At 41.3% G+C, this 23022-nt stretch overlaps 1 protein-coding gene across 2 annotated transcripts; it reads right to left on the bottom strand.

Annotated features, from left to right (window-relative positions):
- Positions 1-7754: 7754 nt before the first annotated feature.
- gabra4 (gamma-aminobutyric acid type A receptor subunit alpha4) lies at positions 7755-22864 on the bottom strand. Of its 2 annotated transcripts, XM_080416418.1 has the most exons (10): positions 22680-22864; positions 22404-22542; positions 21509-21627; positions 20566-20633; positions 20075-20295; positions 18391-18473; positions 16462-16605; positions 14262-14414; positions 10759-11015; positions 7755-9334 (listed from the first exon to the last, which is right to left on the bottom strand). In XM_080416418.1, the coding sequence occupies exons 2-10, from the start codon at positions 22487-22489 to the stop codon at positions 8786-8788; spliced, it is 1680 nt and encodes a 559-aa protein (XP_080272544.1). In that variant the 5' UTR covers positions 22490-22542; positions 22680-22864; the 3' UTR covers positions 7755-8785. The 2 variants fall into 2 exon arrangements, with proteins under 2 accessions (XP_080272544.1, XP_080272543.1); XM_080416417.1 differs by having other exon boundaries at positions 22404-22864.
- Between the last annotated feature and the right edge of the window lie 158 nt (positions 22865-23022).

Raw genomic sequence — 23022 nt, 5'->3', positions numbered from 1 at the left:
AAAAAATAAATGTAAGCACTGTTCGCACTATTTATATAATAGTGAGAACAGAATAGTTTCATATATTTAAATGAGGAGCATGGACTTAAAGAAATATTTCTCTCAGATCATGATACAAAGGACAATATAAAATTAAATGAATTTCATTCTCCGCCTTGTTCAAATTCACATATTCTATCATTCTCCACTACCCCTGTCTTCCTGTTTCAATATGGAATATATGGAATTATCTGCGAACAGATTGACCTCTGACTTTTTGGGAATTATACAAAACATATCTTTTCACATTTATAATCTTTTTTATATATATATATTGAATATATTCTTAATATTGGCTTTTGCCAATTTCTTTCTGCCCAAACCTGATTTGGTTTTAAACTCCTCCACATTCACAGTTATTGTTTGAAAATAATGTTCTTCCAAACTACATTCCTGTAATAAATGTAAAAATAAATCTGAAACCCATTCCCCTCCAACAAACAGATCCCAATAAAAACTGTTGTAGAGTCTAAAAAGCCACTAGGTGGTGTGGTATTATAAGATGTCACTAGGGGGTTGGCAATCAGGCATACAGTATGAAGAATGACGGACAATTCTTAAAGAGATAAATTATTTTCTTACTGGCCTCAGTGTGAGATGAATGCACAATTGGATTTGCTTATTTTTTACTAATTGTTATTGTTTTATTCATTAACAAGTATAATTTAGAGAATCTATATAACAAAATAGACTGTTGAAAGAGCCTTAAATTGTTTCAGTTCATTACATAAATATACTAGAAAAAGTGCTCCTCTGAGCACAGGTCTCCGCCAGGTCAGGTAGGTTAAAGTGGGCCATTACAGAAGTTGAGGGATGAATGTTGATGAAATATGTTCATTTGTGGGAGTATAGTTTATAGTTTTGAGTTTGAGTTACTGTTAATTGTATTGTTATTAATGTGAAATGGCTTGTTATAGTGTTATCTTCACTACACATCGTACACTACATTTACCACACACACACACACACACACACACACACACACACACACACACACACACACACACACACACACACACACACACACACACACACACATGCACACGCGCACACACACGCAATTCAATTCAATTCAATTTTATTAAAGTGTCAAATCACAACAAGTTGTCTCAAGACACTTTACATGTAGAGAAGAGACCCGACATCCCACCCTGAGCAAGCAATTTTGCGACAGTGGCAACGAAAAACTCCCTCTTAACTGGAAGAAACGTCAGGCAGACCCTAGGCTCTAGGGTGGCGGCCTTCTGCCTCGACCGTGTCGGGGGAAAGAAGAGAGAGAGAGGGAGAGACAGACAGACAGAGGAGAGACAGAAAGAGATACAGTGCAAGTAGTAACAATAACAATAGTAGCAAATATAATAGTGTAAGATAGTATATGATAATATAATATAGTACAGCAATAGTGTGTATGCAGTATATAATGGTATAATATAAGAATGTTAAGATAATATACAGTATAGTGTAGTGGTATAGTGTAGTGTAGTAGAAATCCACGGTCGTGCTCCATGGAGAGGCCCGGTCCGCAGTCACAGTATTGAGCCGCAGCTGGGGGTCCGTAGTGACAGTCCATGGACCTGCGACGTGGGAAATAAAAGAAACTCCGGGGAGCGGGTCCCCGGTTGTAGAATTAGTGGCAGGCCTTAAGATATCATAAGATTCTTGACACTCTGAGGTTTGGGAAAGAATGTTTCATAATGTCTTAAAATTCAGCATATTATGCTCAAAATGCTTACATTATGCTTAATTGATTTAGATTACTATAGTAGGCTCTTAGAGGATCACATTTGAAAGATTAAATTGATTGGTGCTCCCCTTTAATCCAATTGATTCCTGATATGGCTGGCATCATTCCCTATTTTTTCCCTGTGTGCAGTATATCTACTGCCACTGAGTAAACTTGAAGTCAACTTTGGTTTACTTTTGCCGTTGACGTTGCATATTAGTTGTTTGTATAATGTTGGTGGCGTATGAGGTGAAGCATATTCTGCTGTTGCACTTGAGTGATTATGTGTGTGGAGATTGGTATTATTGGAACTTGGATCTATTGGATCTATTTAATCTCATATCAATCAAATTATGTGCTTGTTTTTTACTCAAAATCCTACAAGCTGATCAGGTTAGCTATCCATCTTGTGGTCATGCTTTTGGCATACAGCTGCACGCATGCAGCTTAACTGAGTGCTATTCCTGGCAGGAAACTGATTTCATTGAATCATCAGACTAAAAGTAATGCTGTGCAGTCTTCCAGGCTAGTTCCTATATGAGCATTTTATGGAAACTGACAAATTACAGACTTTGCAGGACTTGCCTTGCGACATAAGATTTAGAGGCTGTATTAACAGATCTTTTATTGTAAAATAGTGGCATGATATCAGAAAAACATTTAACAAGAGCATGTAATGCATTACTTTATCTGTGTTGACTATTTCATTATTTTGCAGTCAAATTTATGCATGGGTGCCAATAATACCAGAGCACACCATATAGTACAGTATATTCAAATATGCACTGTAACAGATTTAACGAGTGGCAAGTACAAAATGAAAAATGAGTTTCTCTTATTGGTTTAATTCATTAACAATATTCAATAATGATATTAACATGTTTATTTCTGTTTGTGCAAACAAACAGAAAATGCTGCACTAGAGCAATTCATGCAATGGATTCATTGGATTAATACTTAAATACTTACTTTTCTTCCCATGGTTAGTGAGAATGTGGGTCAGTTTATACTATGGATGCCCCAATGATTAGTTTGTTTGTTATTGGTTGTCTACTGCCCAATTATCATTCCTTATCATACCACACATGATTTCATTTTTTGCCAGACCCAGAGGGTCGGCCTACATGAGGCTCTGCCCCCTTTCGTCCATACATGGGCGAAAAAGACCGGCTGTATAAAAGGGACCCTTTCTTCTCCATACATGGGCATAAAAGGGACACAGGCTGACACGTCATACGAAGTCCGTCATACGAAGTCCTTATAAAGTACTAGGAATTTATTCTGGGTCTGGCAGAACCAGGTCTCCTGGTCTTGTTTACAAACTCTGTCTGTCTTCCTGTCTGTCTGTCTGTCCGTCTGTCCGTCTGTCCGTCTGTCTGACTGTGTCCCTTTTATGCTCATACAGTATATGGAGATCACTGATGTCATCAGTATGTGCCCATATATGAGCATATGGGCATATACGGCGGTTCTGGACAACCGGATCTCCATATATGCCTATGCATATCGGTCGGATCGGCGGTTCTGGATAATCACCTATCCGGTCCTCGCCCTTCATCCCCTCATCTACCCACCCCATTCATTTCTCCACTTCTCACAACCTACTTATGGTCTCCTCAGTGAGTCACAGTCACACAGATACAGAATGTAAAGTGAGATGGGCAGTCTTAGTTTTCCAATGTTTGTTGGTGACCTCCAGTGGAAGAATGTGAAAAGGTATGCTCTGGTGGCAAGTTCTTTACATACAGTATAACAATCTGTATAGTCAAAGAAGTCATGCCTCCATGAGCAGTTAACTGTAGACTAAATATGTTTTTGATTGAAGGGGGAACTTTAATGCTGAATTGTCAGATGCACACACTAGCCAATTATCACATTCTCACCCTCAACCCCTGATGGACTGAAAAGTGATTTTCTGTTCTGACATCTGTTCTAAGACACTATAAGACACAGATGTTTGGACATGCTCTAGTTAGTTATCCCAGTGTTGGGAGTAAAACACCCATACACTAATGTGAATTAAGCAAATTTATCCCAGACCCAGACACAGCCTGGGGGCAACATTGTCAGAAAGTTAAAGCGCTTTTCGGTGAAAAGAGCATGAATTCAAATGTATTTGTCTAGATGCTTGAGACAGGATATGTGATTTTCTTATTGGCTGAGGGATGTTTGTTTTTTTCCCCTGCTCCCAACATGTGTCGACTGGGACGATGTCAACAGCAGTTATTTTAAGATAAAGTGTGTGAAATATCAAACATAGCAGTGCTGCTTACTGCTTAGCAGTTACATTGAAACTTGAGAGCCTGGGACCAGACGAATCTGTGAGTGCAAAACGCAATGATATAGTCTGGCTACGCGAGGCTACATTTGACAGCCATTCAGAAATTGGACCGTTGGAGCCATTTCTGTGGTTCAAACATGGAACTGAATATTTTTGAACCAATTAGTGTTACATTAATACTGCATACTGTATTTTCCATGATTATGAGGAGGCGGTGCCGCGCAGCATGGCCGAATTGTGTAACTTAATCAGTCAGTCATGTTCAGTTTTTGTGTTACCCTTATAGAGGTTTGGTCCTGCCAGTTTAATAAATCATCCAGGCTGACTGGAAACAAGAGTCAGCCATATGTACTCGACCTTGGCTGCTCAAGTAGCACCAGCACAGACATATCTCTGTTTGATTGACTGCTGAGCACAACAGAGGTGGATTAGTAGTATACTATACTGCACTAGCCTACTGTACTAAGATTCTAATGACAAAAGTTTGAATTAATGTAATCTCTTTTACTTTGGAGTGAAAATAATATCTTAAGGTTGTAATATTTTGGTACACACTGATTACCTCTGCATTGAATTTATGTTTTTTGTTCTTTGACATTTTCATATGATATAGAAAAACATATTCCCTGCACACTGCACAAGTAAAGATTAGATTATTCATATGGTTCTCAAATATAAATTATTAACGGCAAATGCAAGTGAAATACTCGCACAATAGAACCCTGCAAATCATAAGAAAAGGTTGGTTAAAAGATAGACCCTGCTGTTGTGCTCCAGCCAAACAGTACAGTAACTTCACATCACTGGAGTGCATTTCTATAGTGCCTTACATTCACATATTTACACACACCTTCACACACCGACTGCAAAGGCAACCATGCTAGGCACCAACCTGCTCATCGGGAGCAGTTAGGGTTCAGTGTCTTGCCCAAGGACACATCGACACAAATTCAGGAAGAGCCGGGGATTGAACCCAGACGGTCACTCTACCTCCTCCTGAGCCACTGCCGCCCCTACCAGACTACTAGGCTGTATTGTATCCTTACAATAGTGCCGCATTAAGGCCCGGACGGTTGGTGTAACCGTCAAAAAAGAGTGCTGCATTAATTCCACCTAACCTGCAAGTTGTCAAACTACGTTTCCTTAAATTACATAAGGGTGAAAGTGTGTTTATAAGTATTCATGAACATGATGCCTTTTTTGGTGGGCAGTGGCAATGCACAGGGATAGAATAGAAACTAAATAAATCAACACCCTCTATGCTGGGTGCCACATCACTGCAGTAGAATCCTCTGTATATTTGCATATAGTTAGTGGAGGGTGATGATGATTCATGTTTACAGCCTTACAGGCAAGTTCAATTGAAAAGTGATATCGTGTAGCTGAATTTTTTAAAGCGTGCTCTAGCCTATGGCAAAAAAAAATTCAATTTGGTTACAATATTGTAGATATTGCGCTGACCCAGTGGTTCCCAACCAATTTTTTATGATTAATGTTATATTGCCATTCAAATCTTTGTGTTTTGCGAATTATTTGGGGGCCCACTTGCAATATCCTCATGGCCCACCAGTGGTCCCCTGCCCACAAGTTGGGAAACACTGCTCTGAGAAAAGACATGTTTGATTACATCTGAATGATGTAAGCTGTAAAATATTGATCTTTTCTTTTTTGCCCGAATCTTTAACATGGCCTGATTATCTGACTGAAGCAGAGACATAATTAACACAGATAACAGCATGAATCTAGATACTTTTAGAAGGGACGTCCCCAGTGAAAATTTATTCTATGCTTTATCCACTGATCCACATTAGACCAGATTGTGGTCAAACACTTTTTATTTTACATCATGTTGACATAGATGAGCTGATGTGTGCCATAAGATCAGAGACGCTAACACAGGTATGGGCAGTGTAGGCAGACGTTGAATGAGAAACAGCTCGTCATTCAACTTCTGCCTATATAAATGGTCAATGTTTACATTGAGTTAATACTCAGTATTTGTGTGGTTAAGCTGAAGGTTAGTCTTCTATTTGAAGCATAATTAGAGGAGTAGGCCAACATTTCAAGGGCTAACTTGGACTGATAAGAGTATTTATTGTGTTGCAATTTGCATCAGAAACTGCACTAAAACTTCAAATGATGCTGAAGTTTATTATTTATTCATTTAATCAAATAATGTTATAGTAACTTCTGCAAATGGACAAAATAAACAGATTATGAATAGCAATTAATTAATGGTAAGGTTGGGTCAAAAACAAAGAGGTAAAGTTTTCATCACTACCAACCTGAGTTTCATTTGACAAAATAGCATGTTGAATTTGACAGATCTGTCTCTCATGTTGCTCAGGATTGCTGAAAAACACAAGACCACCCACCACTGGTACTCAATGAATCATACGCTGATGTACAGAGCAGTTAGGATGGAAAAGAACAAATGCATAAATCTGTTGTTGACCGGGTCCTCATCAGCATGCGAATGTCACACGACACCATTATCATGTGTCTGCTTCATACACACAAAAGATGTGTGTATAGGAGAGAGCAGGGGAGAGAGAAGAAAAAGAGTGTGGTGTGTGTGTGTGTGTGTGTGTGTGTGTGTGTGTGTGTGTGTGTGCGTGCGTGCGTGCGTGCGTGCGTGCGTGCGTGCGTGCGTGCGTGCGTGCGTGCGTGCGTGCGTGCGTGCGTGCGTGCGTGCGTGCGTGCGTGCGTGCGTGCGTGCGTGCGTGCGTGCGTGCGTGCGTGTGAGAGACAGACAGACAGACAGACAGACAGACAGGCAGGCAGACAGACAGACAGACAGACAGACAGACAGACAGACAGACAGACAGACAGACAGACAGACAGACAGACAGACAGACAGACAGACAGACAGACAGACAGACAGACAGACAGACAGACAGACAGACAGACAGACAGACAGACAGACAGACAGAGAGAGAGAGAGAAAGAGAGAGAGAGAGAGGGGGGGGAGAACAGAGACCAAATGTGGGTAACAAGAGCAAAATCAATTTCACACATGAGTGCGTTTGGAAGAGGTGAATGGCGATGGCGGACAGCTCGACCTGTCCATCAGCCTGTGTGTTTCTGGCTGCTGTAGTAGAAACATAACTCCTGTTAGACAAACAGAGCAGCTAGCAAGGGAACAACAATGACCTATGTGGATGATACGGCTATTAGAGCAGGAAACAAGGCATCTCCATCATGACTCAAGACACCTACAGTATTGGCAAGACAGCTCCCTGCGCAGATGGGAGTGTTGCCTAGAAATGCTCAAATCATGGAGATGAAAAGGCAATGTTATTTTCAACTTGGTCTCAGTAAAAAGGAATATGTATAGGTGCAGTATAGTGACTGGGCATAAATCCTGTTTTTAAATGTTTTAGCAAATTCAACATAAACAACCATAAGGCGGAACCAGGGCAGAACAAGGAAGAAAGAGCCTGCTGGTTAGTCAGTCAGGGACCTATCAGAAGGCTGACAATGGGTCAATTACTGAGGGTAAATGGTTCCCAACTTCAACAGTGATGCAGTGAAACAAACCATAATAAAGGGATATGGGAAGTCCTAAAGTAGATTTATGCTATTTTCTGCATAATACAAACAGCTCAGTCATAATCTTTTATTGTTCATGCCAGCATAATTTAAATCACGACACACAGCCCTTGTCAGCGTCTGCTGTAATTCTGACAGTAAACTCATTTTAATTGTGTCTTTAAAGTATTTTATTCTATTGAACAATCTCTGTCTACATTTTGGTAACCCATCTTGGCAGGAAAGCTTAAGACCTAACATCAAAAAATAAAATATTTTTTCATTACCAGTCTGTTAATACTAAATTGAGTCTCCAAATGTCTCCGTTTTAGTATTTCAGGATACATTGTTGCGATAATATATTGTGTATATGCAGGATGATTTGACAAGTTATGTACAGTACATGAGAGACTGTTCAAGGTTACCATGCACATGGTAGGACTGACACCACTTTATAGTAAAAAGATTTGCACCATACAGTTGGCTTCTGAATGCTCAGTCCAACCATAAACTAATAACTATTTAATTATTGTGACTTAAATAGGTTTTAATGTCCAATATTCAACTATTATAACATTGCCATTTCTTTATTGAACAATTCCTTCCAAACAGAATGTGTCTTTATATTTAGAGTGTCTTTATTAATTATTTCCATCCTGGGTTACTTACTGGAATAAAGCAGCTGGCTTCCATGTAAGTAAAACTATGATAGTCAATATAAACCTTTAACCTAAGAAAATGAGACGTAACAAAACAGACTGAACACACTTTCAGGAGATCAGTGTACACACCGCCAAACCTCTTGCCAGGTGCAAGGTACAAAAATAGGAAAATGAAAAGAATCTCATGCTTTATTTCGGTGGTGGGCCAGAAGTGCTCATCAGGGAGTTGAAGCCTTGATGGTGCGGTTAAAGTCAGAAGTAGCATGACTATAAAGAGGAAAGGGACATATTCCATTGTATTCCATTCGAATCTGCCGTTGTCAGATGTTTTTAGTTTTAGCTGATTTTGTTCCCATGCTTGCTGTCTGAGGACTTTAAGAAAGTGAAATAAATGTTTTCCTGTTGTGTTTTCCAGGATGCGGAAGGCTGGAAGCACTTGTGCACAGATAATAGTTTCCTGTCAGCCTCTGAAAACCTTCCGACAAGATCCAATAATCCCTTTGTTTTACGTTTTATAGGAAATGATCGTTCATCCATGCTCCTGGTGAATTAACCACCTTTGGCCACCATTGTGTCTTTTGATAAGTAAACTACCCAGTAGACCATATTAAATGCCCCAAATGACACCGGGAATAGGATTCTTGCATACTTGTCAATTTTACTGGTTCCTCCCATTCCGGCAGTGCTGGGCTGAGAACATGGCGACTGCTTTGGCTCTCTTTTAACCCCCGGCGTCTGGATTCGCTCCAGCCTGGGCCCTATGAGGTACTGGAGAGAAGTGGAGCTTGCGTGCTGCTTGGACGGCGTGTCCACTGCCACGTCCGGTGTGGAAGGTGGAGGTGGGGGTGAGTTTATGACCAACAAGTTGGAGGAGGAGCAGGCCATGCTGAGTACACTGAGTTGGCTGTCAGATTTCTCTGGGCTTGAGTGCGAGAGTGTAGAAGCGCTGCCATTGGTCCCTGTGGCGGAGGACCGCAGCTGCCTCAATCCCCCTCCTGTGCTGTAAGTGCCGTACTGGGGTCTCGGGGTGTCCCGTAGTTCTGGCTGAGACATGTAATTCATCCGTTTCCTCAAGTTGCCATTTGTATCTGGATTTACCTTTAATGGAAGAAAAAAAGGACAGGAATGCAGTTACGGGATACACGATGAAGTATTCTTGAAACAGTATTGTGCGGCTACTTTTCTTTATCATATGATTCTTCTTCACCCTTGACACTCCATAGCACGGAGAAGGCCTGGGCCTATGATCACGATAAAAGTGATATTTCAAGTCACCTAAGTACACCTAATTTGGGTTAATTTTCTCCATGCTCCTACTCTATGAGTAATAGTTCAAAGTCACACAGTTTTTTTTTGTCTTTGTAAAAACTAGGTAAGGTCATATAAAGCTCATCATATTGATCTGATTACAGTCTTCTTCTTGACAAAGATTATCTGGAAGCATACCGTACTGTGTGCAATACAGATGTCACTTACCAAGGATTTTACTCATTTCACACAAGCTTAAGATATAAAGTAGGTAGCGCTGTATCAGGCGGTAATGCAGTATAGCATCAAAGGGGCTTAGCCTTTGAAAGCTGATGTTTTCAAGCAGGGCGAGTGAGATGCTGGTACAGTACCACCACATTTGCAGAAATAATCCCTCCCTCAAAGCCCACTGAAAGGATTCAATGTTATTGTGTCCCATGTGCAACAGGGGAAATAGTGGGCCTGCTTTTTATGACACCATGTGAGGGGGTAAAAAGGCTTAGAATCTGGAAGCACCAACACACTCTGACCCCTGTTGCCATGCTCTGCAGTAGCTCCAACAGGGCCTTGCTCTCGAGGAAAAGTGTATTAATCCCCCCAGCACCAGAGTCATACAGATGTGCCCCTGGTTCCGTTGCCGTGGCAACCTGCTAATCCACTGAAATGCTGTTGTCACTAAACTGTATTCAGGCACGATTACTTCACACTGGGATTTGTACTTGAGGGCAACTTAAACTAACATATGCATTGCATTGAGTTTCATCTGCACCACTGGTCAGCTGACAGAATTAATTTTATTAAGAAGTAATGGTGTACCATTACAGTGTTAATTTAGTTGTAACAAGCAAATGATTATGGCCACAGTATAGATACAATCATGCATGCACGGTTTAATAATACAAATACGAGAGCATACAAATGCGAGAGCTCGTATATAGCATAAATGTCTTATGTACAGTACTATAGTATGATTCATATTGTCTGTGTGTTGTTATGTGTACTCTCTGTCCTATAGTAATACATGTGAGTTCTTGTTATGATTATGTACTTCTACTGTGTGTGTGTATTCAGTGAAAAGATAATGAATAGCAAGCAAAATGAATAGTAATCTTTACACTTTGAGAGATAAATGAACACTCTGGACTTTACTGTCTGAAGAGCAATACCAGAGCAAAATATTGTTCCATACATTGGTGTGGTCCTTTATCGCCCAATGTATAGAACATGGCTCTAAACCAAAGTATTATCTCATTGAGTTCAATGAAAATCTTCACCTGCAGTGCTTCTCCTATGTCCTTGTCCTTGACAGGCGTGCATTGGGGGGCGTTTGGACACCTGGCTGGTTTCTTTTTGTCCCTCTCAATCTGTGCATTGGTGAAGTAGTTAACTGCTGCAAATTCAATGAGGGCAGAAAAGACGAAGGCGAAGCATACAGCGATAAACCAGTCCATCGCAGTGGCATAGGACACCTTGGGGAGGGAGTGGCGGGCACTGATGCTAAGTGTGGTCATTGTCAGGACAGTAGTAATGCCTTCAGAGAAAAGAAAATACTGCAATTAGTATAAATAGATTATCATCCGGACATTCATTGTTGCCTAAGATTATCACACATACCCATAGTTCAGCATGCTGTGGCATTTTAGCTTGTCCTGATTGTTGAATTACAGCTGTATCAGCTCTAAGGCTAATAACAGTTACCAGCCTTAGGGCTGATACGGCTTATCACCCTCTCAGTCCTTTTATCATTCCTGTAATTTCTCGTATTAGGAAATAAAGGCTAGGTATGTGATAACATAGTAAAAAGTGGAGGATCTACTGTATTATTATTGGCCATGGATAGATCTGGGAATCGGAAGGTTGCTGGTTTGCCTCTCTGTACGCCCAGTCGACATGCCCCTGAGCAAGACTCTTAACCCCTCATAGCTCCCCCCGTGCGCTCAACATGACCATCTGAGCAGCCAGCAGCGTGAAGCTGAAACTGAATTCGCCCCATGGGATCAATAAAGATTTGTTATCATGTTAATAAAATTAGCATTTTATTTAAATCATATCAAGTCGAGTGAAAGTGAACTGACTCCTCAACCATCATGTTTCCCATTGTAAATATAAATGTAAATATCTAATATACTGTATTTACTATCTGTAGTAGTAGTAGTAGTAGTAGTAGTAGTAGTAGTAGTAGTAGTAGTAGTAGCAGTAGTAGACACCATAACTGTTCTCTTTATATTTATCATCATATAAGAAATTATTTCACAATGTAAAAAATGTTTTCAACCTGGTCTGAGCAGAAGTCACGTGGAGCAACAATAACAGAAGGCTATAAGCTTCCACCAACTCAACCATCTTTGGAATTATTTATTAATAGGAATAATATGATTTGCAGAAAATCTCCCTTATGTTCAATCTAGAACAATCTGTTCATCAGAGTCCTCGACCAACAGGAATTTATCCCCTGTGCCCTTATGTGACCGCCACATAATTACCTGTCAATCAAAAAGGCGCAGCATGATGTTGGTAAGTGAGCTGCTAGGGCTTGAGGTTCACATCTAGAATATTAACCACGTTCAATCTGGCATCCCTATTTTGGGCATGTCATTGCAACAATTTTCAAATGTAAAAAAGAAACAAATTATCATTTAAAAAAAACAAAATAAAAAAATCCAAAAGTATAAAATAGGGCTATAGTGGTTAACCTCAAATACAAGGCTGTTTCATTAGGTTAATTGTCCAAATCATGCATGCAGTCAGTCCAGTCGTCAGATGAGATGATCGGTCTCTAAGCCAACTAATCTGGGAATCCTTTTAATGACGATATTAGAGATGGACAGGCTTTCTCTCATTTGTGGTGCTAATGTGTCTGGTATGATGAAGCCCTCTGCGATTAAATAACGAGTTTTATTCCAAAATGAGATATTCACCATTTGGAAAAAGTGATGGCTATACAAGCTACATGTACAATACCATTGGCAGCTGAACTTTTTAACAAGCGATGATGGTATTTCTTAAAGGGTAATAGAACAGCTGTGTCTTTAGTGGAGAAAATTATAACACTTCTAGACCGGATGTTGAATGCTCTTCTTTCAAATTTGATATACCCTAGAGCAGTGTTTATCAACCTTTTTTGTGCCAAGGCACACCTGGCATAGCCAAAAGATCCCAGGGCACACCTAGATATACGGTATATATATATATATAATTATATGTATATACACACACACTAGGGGTGTGCCGATACACTAATTTCATGAAACGATACGATACGATATTGGGCACACAACTTCGATACGATACGCACTTTTTTATTATGAAAATATATGGGGGAGAAAAAAAGCAAATGCAAACAAATATTTCTGTTTTTGCATTATTCAGACATGCAAACTTGTAGCTTTTCAGCTTCCACTAGCCGTTTTGAATCCAAATAGGGCAATAGTGTGACACCTGACCCGAAAAAAAACAGCATGTTGTCACCCTTTTCACCTCGGGGCTGTTTGCATGCCTGATTATTATTATTGTAAAAAAAAACGGCGCGGCACACCTCAGCAGTAGCCCCGGCCCAAAATTGGGACGTTTGCCAGGGTTGATAAACACTGCCCTAGAGCATTTGGGAGTATATCTCCTCAATTTATCTCATCAGCTTCAATGTCTGGCAATGACATATGTTTCACTTACCAGATTTAGAAAATACATTTCACAGTTTAATACTGAGAGAGCTTGTTCAGAGTATCCCTTTCAATCCAAGCCAGTAGGGGGACACCTCCAAATGGTCCCGCCATAAGCCTATTTCTATTCCTGATCATCATCCTAACAAGTGCCTCTTCCATGCTCATTATTTCTCTCTCTCTCTCTCTCTCACACACACACACACACACACACACACACACACACACACACACACACACACACACACACACACACACACACACACACACACACACACACACACGCACACACACCCTCCATCCATCACAGCCCCACACATTCACACTCAGAGAACAGCACACATTCCAATGCCACACATGCTCGCCTGATATAGCAATGTTTACGCCGCCATGGCGCCCCTGTCAGATACTGTGGTAGGCAGTTTAGCCTTGATAAGAGAATAGAGCCTGCATTTGGGACAAGGCATCGCATCTGAGTCACTGTTAAATACAGAACATGTTACTCACTGTGGCAGAGCAGCAGTGATTCCTTAGCGCTTGTACATGGCAAGTACCTTGAAGGCATTTGACTATTTTGATTTACATACTGTAGTCCCAGCTGGTAGTGGGACTACTTTATATAAACAATAATGTAACTGTGTCAAATATACTGTACATTGAAAAGAGACTAAAATTAGAAATAATGTCATCAGCAACAGAAGTGTAAGAGTCTGCCTAGAGAGATTTTCACTATAACACAAGAACAGTTGTGATCAATGTATTAAATATTTTCAGCCATTGTCACTTATCTCAAGGAAATCCTTGGAATTATTATTTCCACCCAATTACTAATTTTGTACATTCCCCATAATCACAGCAAACCGTAAGCTAAGTAAATTTATCCTTGTTCATTGTAATAAAAAATGCATTGTACTACAACACTGCTCCTCTAGTCTACATCCTTAACTAACCAGTTTTAAAACATTGAGCTGAATTTTATGTAATGATGATGAGGAGCAAAACCAGCATCCTTCCACACAATCAGCCAACTACCACATTGGTTCTGGAGGGTTTAGACACGGCAGCGCTGATAGCTCTGTCAACCTGAAGCCATGAAAGGATTTGTGGGTTATACGTACCGAAAACGGTTCGTGCTGGGACCGATTCTTTATTTATCCAGAAGGACACTTGTGAGAGGATTACTGTCATTATGCAGGGGATATAAGTCTGTATCATGAAGTAGCCCATTTTACGTTTCAAGTGGAAGTACACTGTCATCACCACATATTCACCTGGGGGAGAAACAAAAATAGAATTAGCCAAATGAACAAAGACACACAGTAAAAGCCTCAGTGTTAATTGAACTCTGAAGGAGGTGCAAATGGATACCATTATTTGGTATAAATATTTTACTATGGTGTTAAAAGAGGCATATACGTATAGCCAGAATTCAAGTGTTCAAAATTGTTCAAAAGCTATTTTTTTTTTCAAAAACACCTTCCCAATTAACATGTCAAACATTTGATTTGGTTTGACTTCTTATACAGCTTCTCATACAGTACTACCCAGTGCTGTGTCATTGGGTAGTACTGTCAGGATACGAGGAAGCTGCAGGGGAAATAGCTAGCTGCACTATGCCTAGCCAATCAGAAGAAGGCGGCGTGACATGGAGCACGAGTTAGAGCAAAACAACATTTTAAAATATGGATTAAACATGTATAATGGCAACGACGATTAGCGCCTATTACCAAAAGTTTCCCGCGGGACACTAGCAGTTGTGAGTATCCTTGAAATCTCTCTGCAACACTTTAGAGACGTTATATTTGTTCGAAACCAGAGATTGGTATCAAGCATGATCGGGGAGAATGCATTGAGCTTCAAGGGACCCAGTTTACCTCGTCCCAAATACAAAAAAGGTAAACTTTTAAAGAAAATGTATACCGATTCGAACAAAATCAAAACTTCTGCCTGTTATAGCGCCACCATGAGGCCGATTTGAAAGGTTTCAGGCAGAGGTTCTTCCTCTGCCTACTGGGAGTGTGCGTGGAAAGTTTCATGCCGATAGATATGTCCAGCGGTGCCCGACATTAGCTGCTCACGGACGGACGGACGGACGGACGGACGGACGGACGGACGGACGGACGGACGGACGGACGGACGGAGACAGACAGACAGACAGACAGACAGACAGACAGACAGACAGACAGACAGACAGACAGGACCGAAAACATTCACCCTTCCGACCTGGTGGTGATAAAAAAAAAAAAAATCCCATTCATTTTCACAGACGTGTCTCAAATTATTTCTACATTTTCCGTTGGCACACCTCCCATAACAATTGTGTAAATGGATCCAATCAACCAGATTTGCAGTGTTAGAATTGACACCCTTTAAATGGCTCCAGTCATCATGTCTGCAATGTTTGATTTCAAGGGGCTGGTACAGTCTGCCAATCAGAACATAGAATTACTCTGACTAGTGTTTGTACAGCCTGGTCCCAGAGAAAACGTTGGCACTGTTTCTGAAAATCACAAGATATGTTATGATGACGTGTCTTGACCATGTGGACTCAGTCTTAGAGTTCCAAGTAAAGTACATGAGTGCAATTTTGAAGTACATTATAATTGATTTCCAAGCCTGTCAGTGTGCAATTTGAACACAGCTGAAACAGCAGCAGCACCGCAGGCGTGAGCCCCGGGAGGCACGCCCGAGCCAGTGCCCACACCATGTGGTGTGACTGCTCCGAAACGGCGAGATTCAATATCCATGGTTTGCAGAAACATACAACAGCAACGTTTTTTCTCTGGCAATTGGGTTAATATTGGCTTGTATGAGAGGTTATTCTCCATAGCCATTTCTGACAAAGCTATAATATATTTATACGAAAGTTTGATTGTTCTTTTTCTGAAATGGACTTCCACACATTTCTTTTTCAGAGTTCAAGAAGTATATAGGAGCATCTATCCGAACACAATTGGCCCGTGTTCGGGGCAAGGAAACCAGGTGGGGAGGGTGATATTTGTCACTGGACGTACTCCTATGGGCTGGGGGCGGAGACAATGTCAGCAGGGAGTGTGTGGGGCGGGAGGAGTAGGACAAAACTGTCTCTACGTCCTCCCGGTGGGGGATCCTCACTGGCAGATGAGTGAGTAGAGTACAACAACAGTGACACACAGAAATGTGAGTGGGGAGGAATTAATTGGCATAAACAAATGAATTGGAGAAAAAGAAAAAGGGATACAAATAATTGTCTACTCTAAATTATTTAAAAGAATTTATCATTTCTCTGAGTTTTAAATGGATAAATTAACACTGAGGATTTTACTGTAGTCATCCCACCTGTGATGGATATGATCGTTTCGCTGGAGACTGTCTGACCAATGAGATCATACTGAACGAGGCTGGAGGATTCTGGGGGGACCTCCACTGAATGCTGCGGTCCTTTGGTCCAAGTATAGATCATCTCTGTTTTCGGATACGCATCTGTGGGCAGAGAGGACAGCCATATGGGAGTTGCGTAATCACTGGGGTGATTTTCGCTATAAACAGCAAAAGTTCAATACAATTCTGGATATAATACTGCATGTAATCGGTTCTTTTATTATGGCAGTAGAGCTTTTTACACCGGCCATTTTATAATGTTATGGGGCACACAAATAAAAAAAACGTTTTGTATGCTTAAAAGCACGCTTCGAAGAAAGAAAATAAATATCTTCCATTGTCTGTTCAATGATCTCTTTTTTCATTTCAGCTGATCAATGTCTGGTCATGTCTGTCGTGTGTAAAGCATTTTTGACTAACCATTGCTGTGTAAGTGGAATCAAAGTTAAAACACTTCACAGTAATATTTTGTCAGCGGTCTAAACCCCAGTCAGAATTGGGATACATACCCAAAGTGATATCTTCTTACAGATAATGAAAAGCTTCGTTATTTAATTAAGAGTGAAGCCTAAAAGGTGATACAGTTGTTTTGAAAAGAGAGAGGAAGCAAAGAGGCCCATTGTTTCTGCTTGCCACTCCCAATGGGACTCCACATCGGCAAGACACCAACTGCGCAAGGGAAATGAAATGACTATGGTGTGTTGTGGAGTGGAACGCAAAGCCTGCGTGTACACAGATGGAGAAACAGAAAGAGAAAGCAAGATAGAGAGAACATGATTAGAGAGAGGTACAGACTGAGAAAGGAGAAGAGAGAGAGATAGAGGGAGAGAGAGAGAGAGAGAGAGAGAGAGAGAGAGAGAGAGAGAGAGAGAGAGAGAGGGGAATAGAGTGAGGAAACGGAAAGACAAAGCACAGACAGACACAAAATAGGCCCACACACATGTACACGAACACATTCACGTAACACACTTACACCCACCCACCCACCCACCCACATACACACAATAGCAGCATAGGTCTTAGCTATCCCGAGGCAAAGGAAGGGATGCTGACCTTTCCTTTGCTCCGGGATACCTCAGATCCATGGCTGCCTCCATGGAGGCCAGGAGCAAAGTGGGATGAGAGCAGCAAGAGGAGGCTGGAGAAGGGGAGGGGAGGGAGGGGGGATGGGCTCCACACCATTAGCAGAATGATGATAACTGGGAAATCAGAATTTGTCCTCTGCAATGTCACAATGGTGGAAAATTATGGAGAACTGAGGGATTGTAATGCCCCCCCCCCCCCCCCCATCCCCACTTTGACGATACAATCTCTGAATCGCTGCTCTTTCCAGATAAGATGGAGCAGCTTCATTTGAGGGTCTCCTTTATTTAAGATTTCTGCTGAACAGCTGTCTCACTATGTAGGCGATGCTGAATTAGGGTTATATTTGTTTAAGTTTTCAGTGCAGAAATTCTTCATAACTCTGTATTAAATCTTTGCCATTTTGTATCATGCTCATTACTGTTTAGTGGAGATCTCATTTCAGTACCAAAAAGTAAACATGCATGTAATGTAGTTTTTGGGAAACCAAGCTAGAAGTTACAGAGATTACAGAAGAACTAATTTTGTTGGTTTTATCCCTTTTGATTAGAGTTATAGTCAGTTAGAGTTTCTTTAAGAAGCAATAAATGAAAAAACTGTGTTACCTAAATGTATGGTCATTTTACACTAAGTCATTGGAATGTATCTGTTAGATAACCTTTGAGTAAATGTTTTCCCTCTTTGAGATTAGTGTGCTAGGTACGCGCACGCACACGCACACGCACACGCACACACACACACACACACACACACACACACACACACACACACAAGGAACCATTGTCCCTTGACAGTAAGACTTACAGCTTCCAAACTTGAGGGGGCATGCATGGGCATCCATGGGGAAGTCCATCAGCTTCATCGGGCATTCAGCATTTATAGTCAACCTGTGACAGCACAGTCAAATTAGTTAAAAAAAGACACGTGCACACACATGTGCAGACAGACACACACACACACACACACACACACACACACACACACACACACACACACACACACACACACACACACACAAGGAACCATTGTCCCTTGACAGTAATAAATAAATCTAAAATGTTGACCAATCCTTTTGCCTCCCAATGTTAAGTTGGTCACAAAACATATTTGTATTTACCATAATGTCTGTGTAATCCATTACAAATGTGGTCTACTGTGCTCAGCACAGGGGTCTGTACCACCCCTACAAGGCCTCCCTTTCAGCTTGCCTACTGTTTCGATGAAAAACAAGTATATACAAAGAAAATAGGGCTGCCCTCTCTGCATAAAAAGGCAAGCATGCTGCTCAGTTACAACAGCCTACATCACAGACTGCAAGTGAGACCTGAGATTATGTTGCAGGCACAGACCTCCACTTGATTCTTACCACCTTTCTGTCACAGCCAATGAATGCGGCTGTATACCTGTCTGTTCTTTTGTTCATCACATCATAAACTCATATATCTCAGCTCTGTGGAACCAAAATGGACACTGTCATCTCTACAGGTTGTTGTAACTGACAGAGGTCCTTATAAAGGCCTGTGTAAATGCACTTAAACCCATACTTTTAATTCTGTTGGTTTGGTCCCTTTTATTATAACTTGAGAGAGTATAGTTAGTGACTGTGTGGTTGCTCTGAGTTTCTTTTCTTTTTTTCTTACAATTTTTATCCCACGATTTTGTAAACCATTTTTGGGCACCCAGTGCCAATTGTCTATGTAATCCTGGGCGCTACTCTCCCTCTGCCAGCCTGGGGAGAGCCCAGAACTGAGCTCATGCCTCCTTCAATGCATGAGGAGCTAGCAAGCCGCTTCTTATCACCTGACAGGGGGGAGTTTCCCCGGTAGGACGTAGCGCGTGGAAGGAACACGTTATTCCAACCAGTTCCTTTCCCCTCCATCAGGCACCCCGGCTGACCAGGGGCCGGGGGAGGCAGTATAGAGACCAGCATTACTGCATGTTTTTTGTGAGGGTACCTACCCTAGGGGACACCCGGACACAGGGAGAACATGCAAACTCCACACAGAAAGGCCCTTTTGCCAACCCCACCTAGGGTATGGGCACTGATGACGCAGAGGAGAGGACACGCCCCCAGCGCCCACAGCGTCCCCGGCGGGCATCGAACCCAGGACCTTCTAGCTGTGACAGCGCTACAGACTGCGCCACCGTGCTCTGAGTTTCTTTAACCACTTAAACCGTATATACTTTGAATAGAGCCAGGGGTCTTTCCTTGCGGAAAATAACCGATCTACAAGCTCACAACACATCTCGTTGTGACTTGTTGTGAGCTTGTAGCTCTGCTAATGTTCAACCCAGAATAGGGTTGCTAGTGGTTAAGTTGTCTTGTCTGGGACCGTGTTTGAAAATTGACTATGATCTGTGCCTGTAAGCCACTTGTGTGACCGTGTGCAGATATTGTACTTGATGCATGAAGTGAAGCTTGTTGTGATTCTAAATAGAAATAATGAATAAATAGTAGGGATACCCAGACTACATAGAAGTACAGTACCTCATGGTGTAGAGGATGGTTCCGTTCTTCATGATACGGAACAGCTTATTAGGGGCGGTCATGTTGTGGGCTACAGACCTCTTGCCATTCCTAAAGAAGGTGTCTGGTGTCCACACCTTGGTCACCATCAGGTTGTTGAGCCTTAGAATTTCTATGGGTCCCTCATACATCAACCTCCGGTCCACCCATGTCTGTCTGAAGAACACATCCATTGTGTACTCCTAAGATTGTGAAACAGACCAAAGAATAAATAAAACTTAAGATTTGAAAAAGAGTGGATCAAGTACAATAATATTCATCTGATGAAATTGAATGATTAAAGAAAACTTGTAGTTCTAGCAAGCCAGAGCTACACAAAAAAAAAGGCAAATTTCACTTCAAAATTAAACAAATAGTACTGCTCCGGGGGAGATGTACTATAGTCCTAAACATATATATACATCATTATCATTGCTAATGTGTCAGTTTGTGGTTTGGCAGGGGCTACCTACCATTTCAACATCAGAGACAGGTCCAAAACTTGTCACATAAATGTCTGTTTTGACCTCAGTTACGGAACCTATTGAGACAGTAAGACGTAACACAGGCAAACTGCATGAATAAAAACATTGTTTTATATAGGGTTTGAAATGTTGTCAATTAACTAGTCTCTCATTCTGAGGTTGACATATTCATCATTGATCTCACCTGTAAATGAGCAACTCTTGATCTAACACCCAATTCTTAGAAGGCCAGACTTATTCACACTGGACAGGATTTAAAGACTAGGCTTAACCTTCAGGATGGAATCAAATAGCTGTTGTAAACCTACATGAGTTTATCTAATACAGCCTGCGTATGCTATGGTGCATTAATATAATGAATTGGTTTTTTTTAATGCTAAAGAGGATTGAAACATAATCCTGTTTGAACACTGAATGGTGTGGAGAGCAGTAAAGTTTGTGAGTTCAAAGGCAATTGTTTTTTAAGTGCTGAGTGTCATGCCTGGATATCTTTCGTGTCAGTTGGTATAGGCTACACTGCACTGTAAACCTATTTGGGTTTCACTTTTAGAATAATGGTTGGCTGAAAATGACTGACACTGTGGTTTCAGACAGACATGAAAGCGAGAGCTGTACTCCTACCACTTAAACTGCACATTAAGCGTTTGTAAGACATGATTATGTAAGTAAATTCGGTTAAAAGTGTAAGCTTTAGAGGTCACTTTTCAGGACGTAAAACAGATAAGCTCCCAAGATAGTCTTAAAAACCATATAGCATCATCATTATCTGTGGAAATATTTTCCTATCCAGCAACATGGTTTCTGGTATAAGACGTGCACTGAGCTGTCATGATTTCAATGAATGTGAGGTCTTATAAACACTTTCAATGTCCCAGTCTCTCGCACAAGACACAAGGCTCAAGCATGAAAAACTGCAGGTGGCTCTACATACCCCCAAATCCAGGTCGCAGTCTGTTGTCATAGCCGTCCAAAAGTCGGTCTAAAATACGTGTGAAATTCTCCGGATATAGCCTCTCATCCTTTCTTGTCTGTGCTGAGATTTTCTTTACACTAAAATAACAAGGCAACATCTTAATGTGTTTAGTGTCTTTAGCCTCAACAGAAAAGCAATACACTGATAATGATGATCATATTAGTGCCATGGTTAACCAAGTATTTTAGCCAACCAACACAATTGGTCTATGCCAATGGTTCTCAGACTTTTACATTTCAAGGTCTCCCCAAAACTCTGACAGTATACAAATGGAACCAAATGGACCCGTTAGGGTCCATTTGGTTCCATTTGTATACTGTCAGACTTGTATACAATACTACAGACTTGTAAGGGTACATTTAGACCCCCCAAAAGGAACCCTGGGAATCCCTGGAATTCACTTTGAGAACCACTGGTCTATAATAGCTGTTCAGCACCAAGGATAGAGACACTTAACGGCCAATGGTGAATTTGAGGGCAGAAAACAACTTAACCCATTAAGACCATGAGGCCGATTCTATACAAATGTCATCTAACAGATTTTTTTTAAAACTTATGTTGCTATAATATCAGTGGTTCTCAAACTTTTTCATGTCAAGGACCACCCAACATTACATGTATTTGGCCGCGGACCCCCATCTCAAAACATTTTGTTCCAGGGACCCCCAGAAGTAAAGATTTGAGTTACAAATGTTCGCTTTAAAAATATGCATATTCAAAGATTTGGACAAATGTTCAAAAATAGCAGATCTACAAGCTCATAGCCGTGGCACCGTGTGTTAGTGTATCTGCTATTTTTGAATAGCCAAAGAAATCTAAAATGACACAGATGCTGTTGTTATTGGAAACTCACCAAGTAGTCAAGCAAAAAAAGTAGAAGATAGTCAAAATGTAACTGGGCCACATCGCTGTCACCATCTCCTTCTTGGCAGAAACCATCTTTGCATGCCATTATACTTCATTCCTCTTCACATGTCACTACAGCCAGACGCCTTGTCCCGCCGGTCCCGTGGAAGGAGAGACGCCGCGACAGAGAGAGCAGAAGAACATCAGCGCAACATTAAGGGAAGTTCAGCATTTATATTCCCGCAGTCAGAAGAGAAAAGAGAAAGGCAATCATTGTACCAACCGCCCGACACGTTGGTCCAGCCCGATTATCAGTTGTTGTTGTTGGCATACACTCCGTTCAAAGAAATAAACATCCTGCGTGTGTGTGTGTACACGCGCGCGAGTTTGTGTGTGCATTTGAGTGTCTATCTCACTCTCTCTGCCTCTCTTCCCTCCCCCCCTCTCTCTCTCTCTCTCTCTCACACACACACACACACACACACACACACACACACACACACACACAGTGTCCCTCTGTTCGTCTCCTCTCAATCTCTCTCTCTCACACTTGCAGTGAGCCTCGCACCTGCCAGTGTCATCGGGGCAAAGAATGGACGTGCGTTGCTCCGATTAACGACTTGAAG

Source organism: Gymnoscopelus braueri (genome assembly GCF_963280865.1).
Source record: "Gymnoscopelus braueri genome assembly, chromosome: 20".
NCBI classification, from domain to species: Eukaryota; Metazoa; Chordata; class Actinopteri; order Myctophiformes; family Myctophidae; genus Gymnoscopelus; species Gymnoscopelus braueri.
This window is presented reverse-complemented; position numbering and strand designations above follow the sequence as displayed.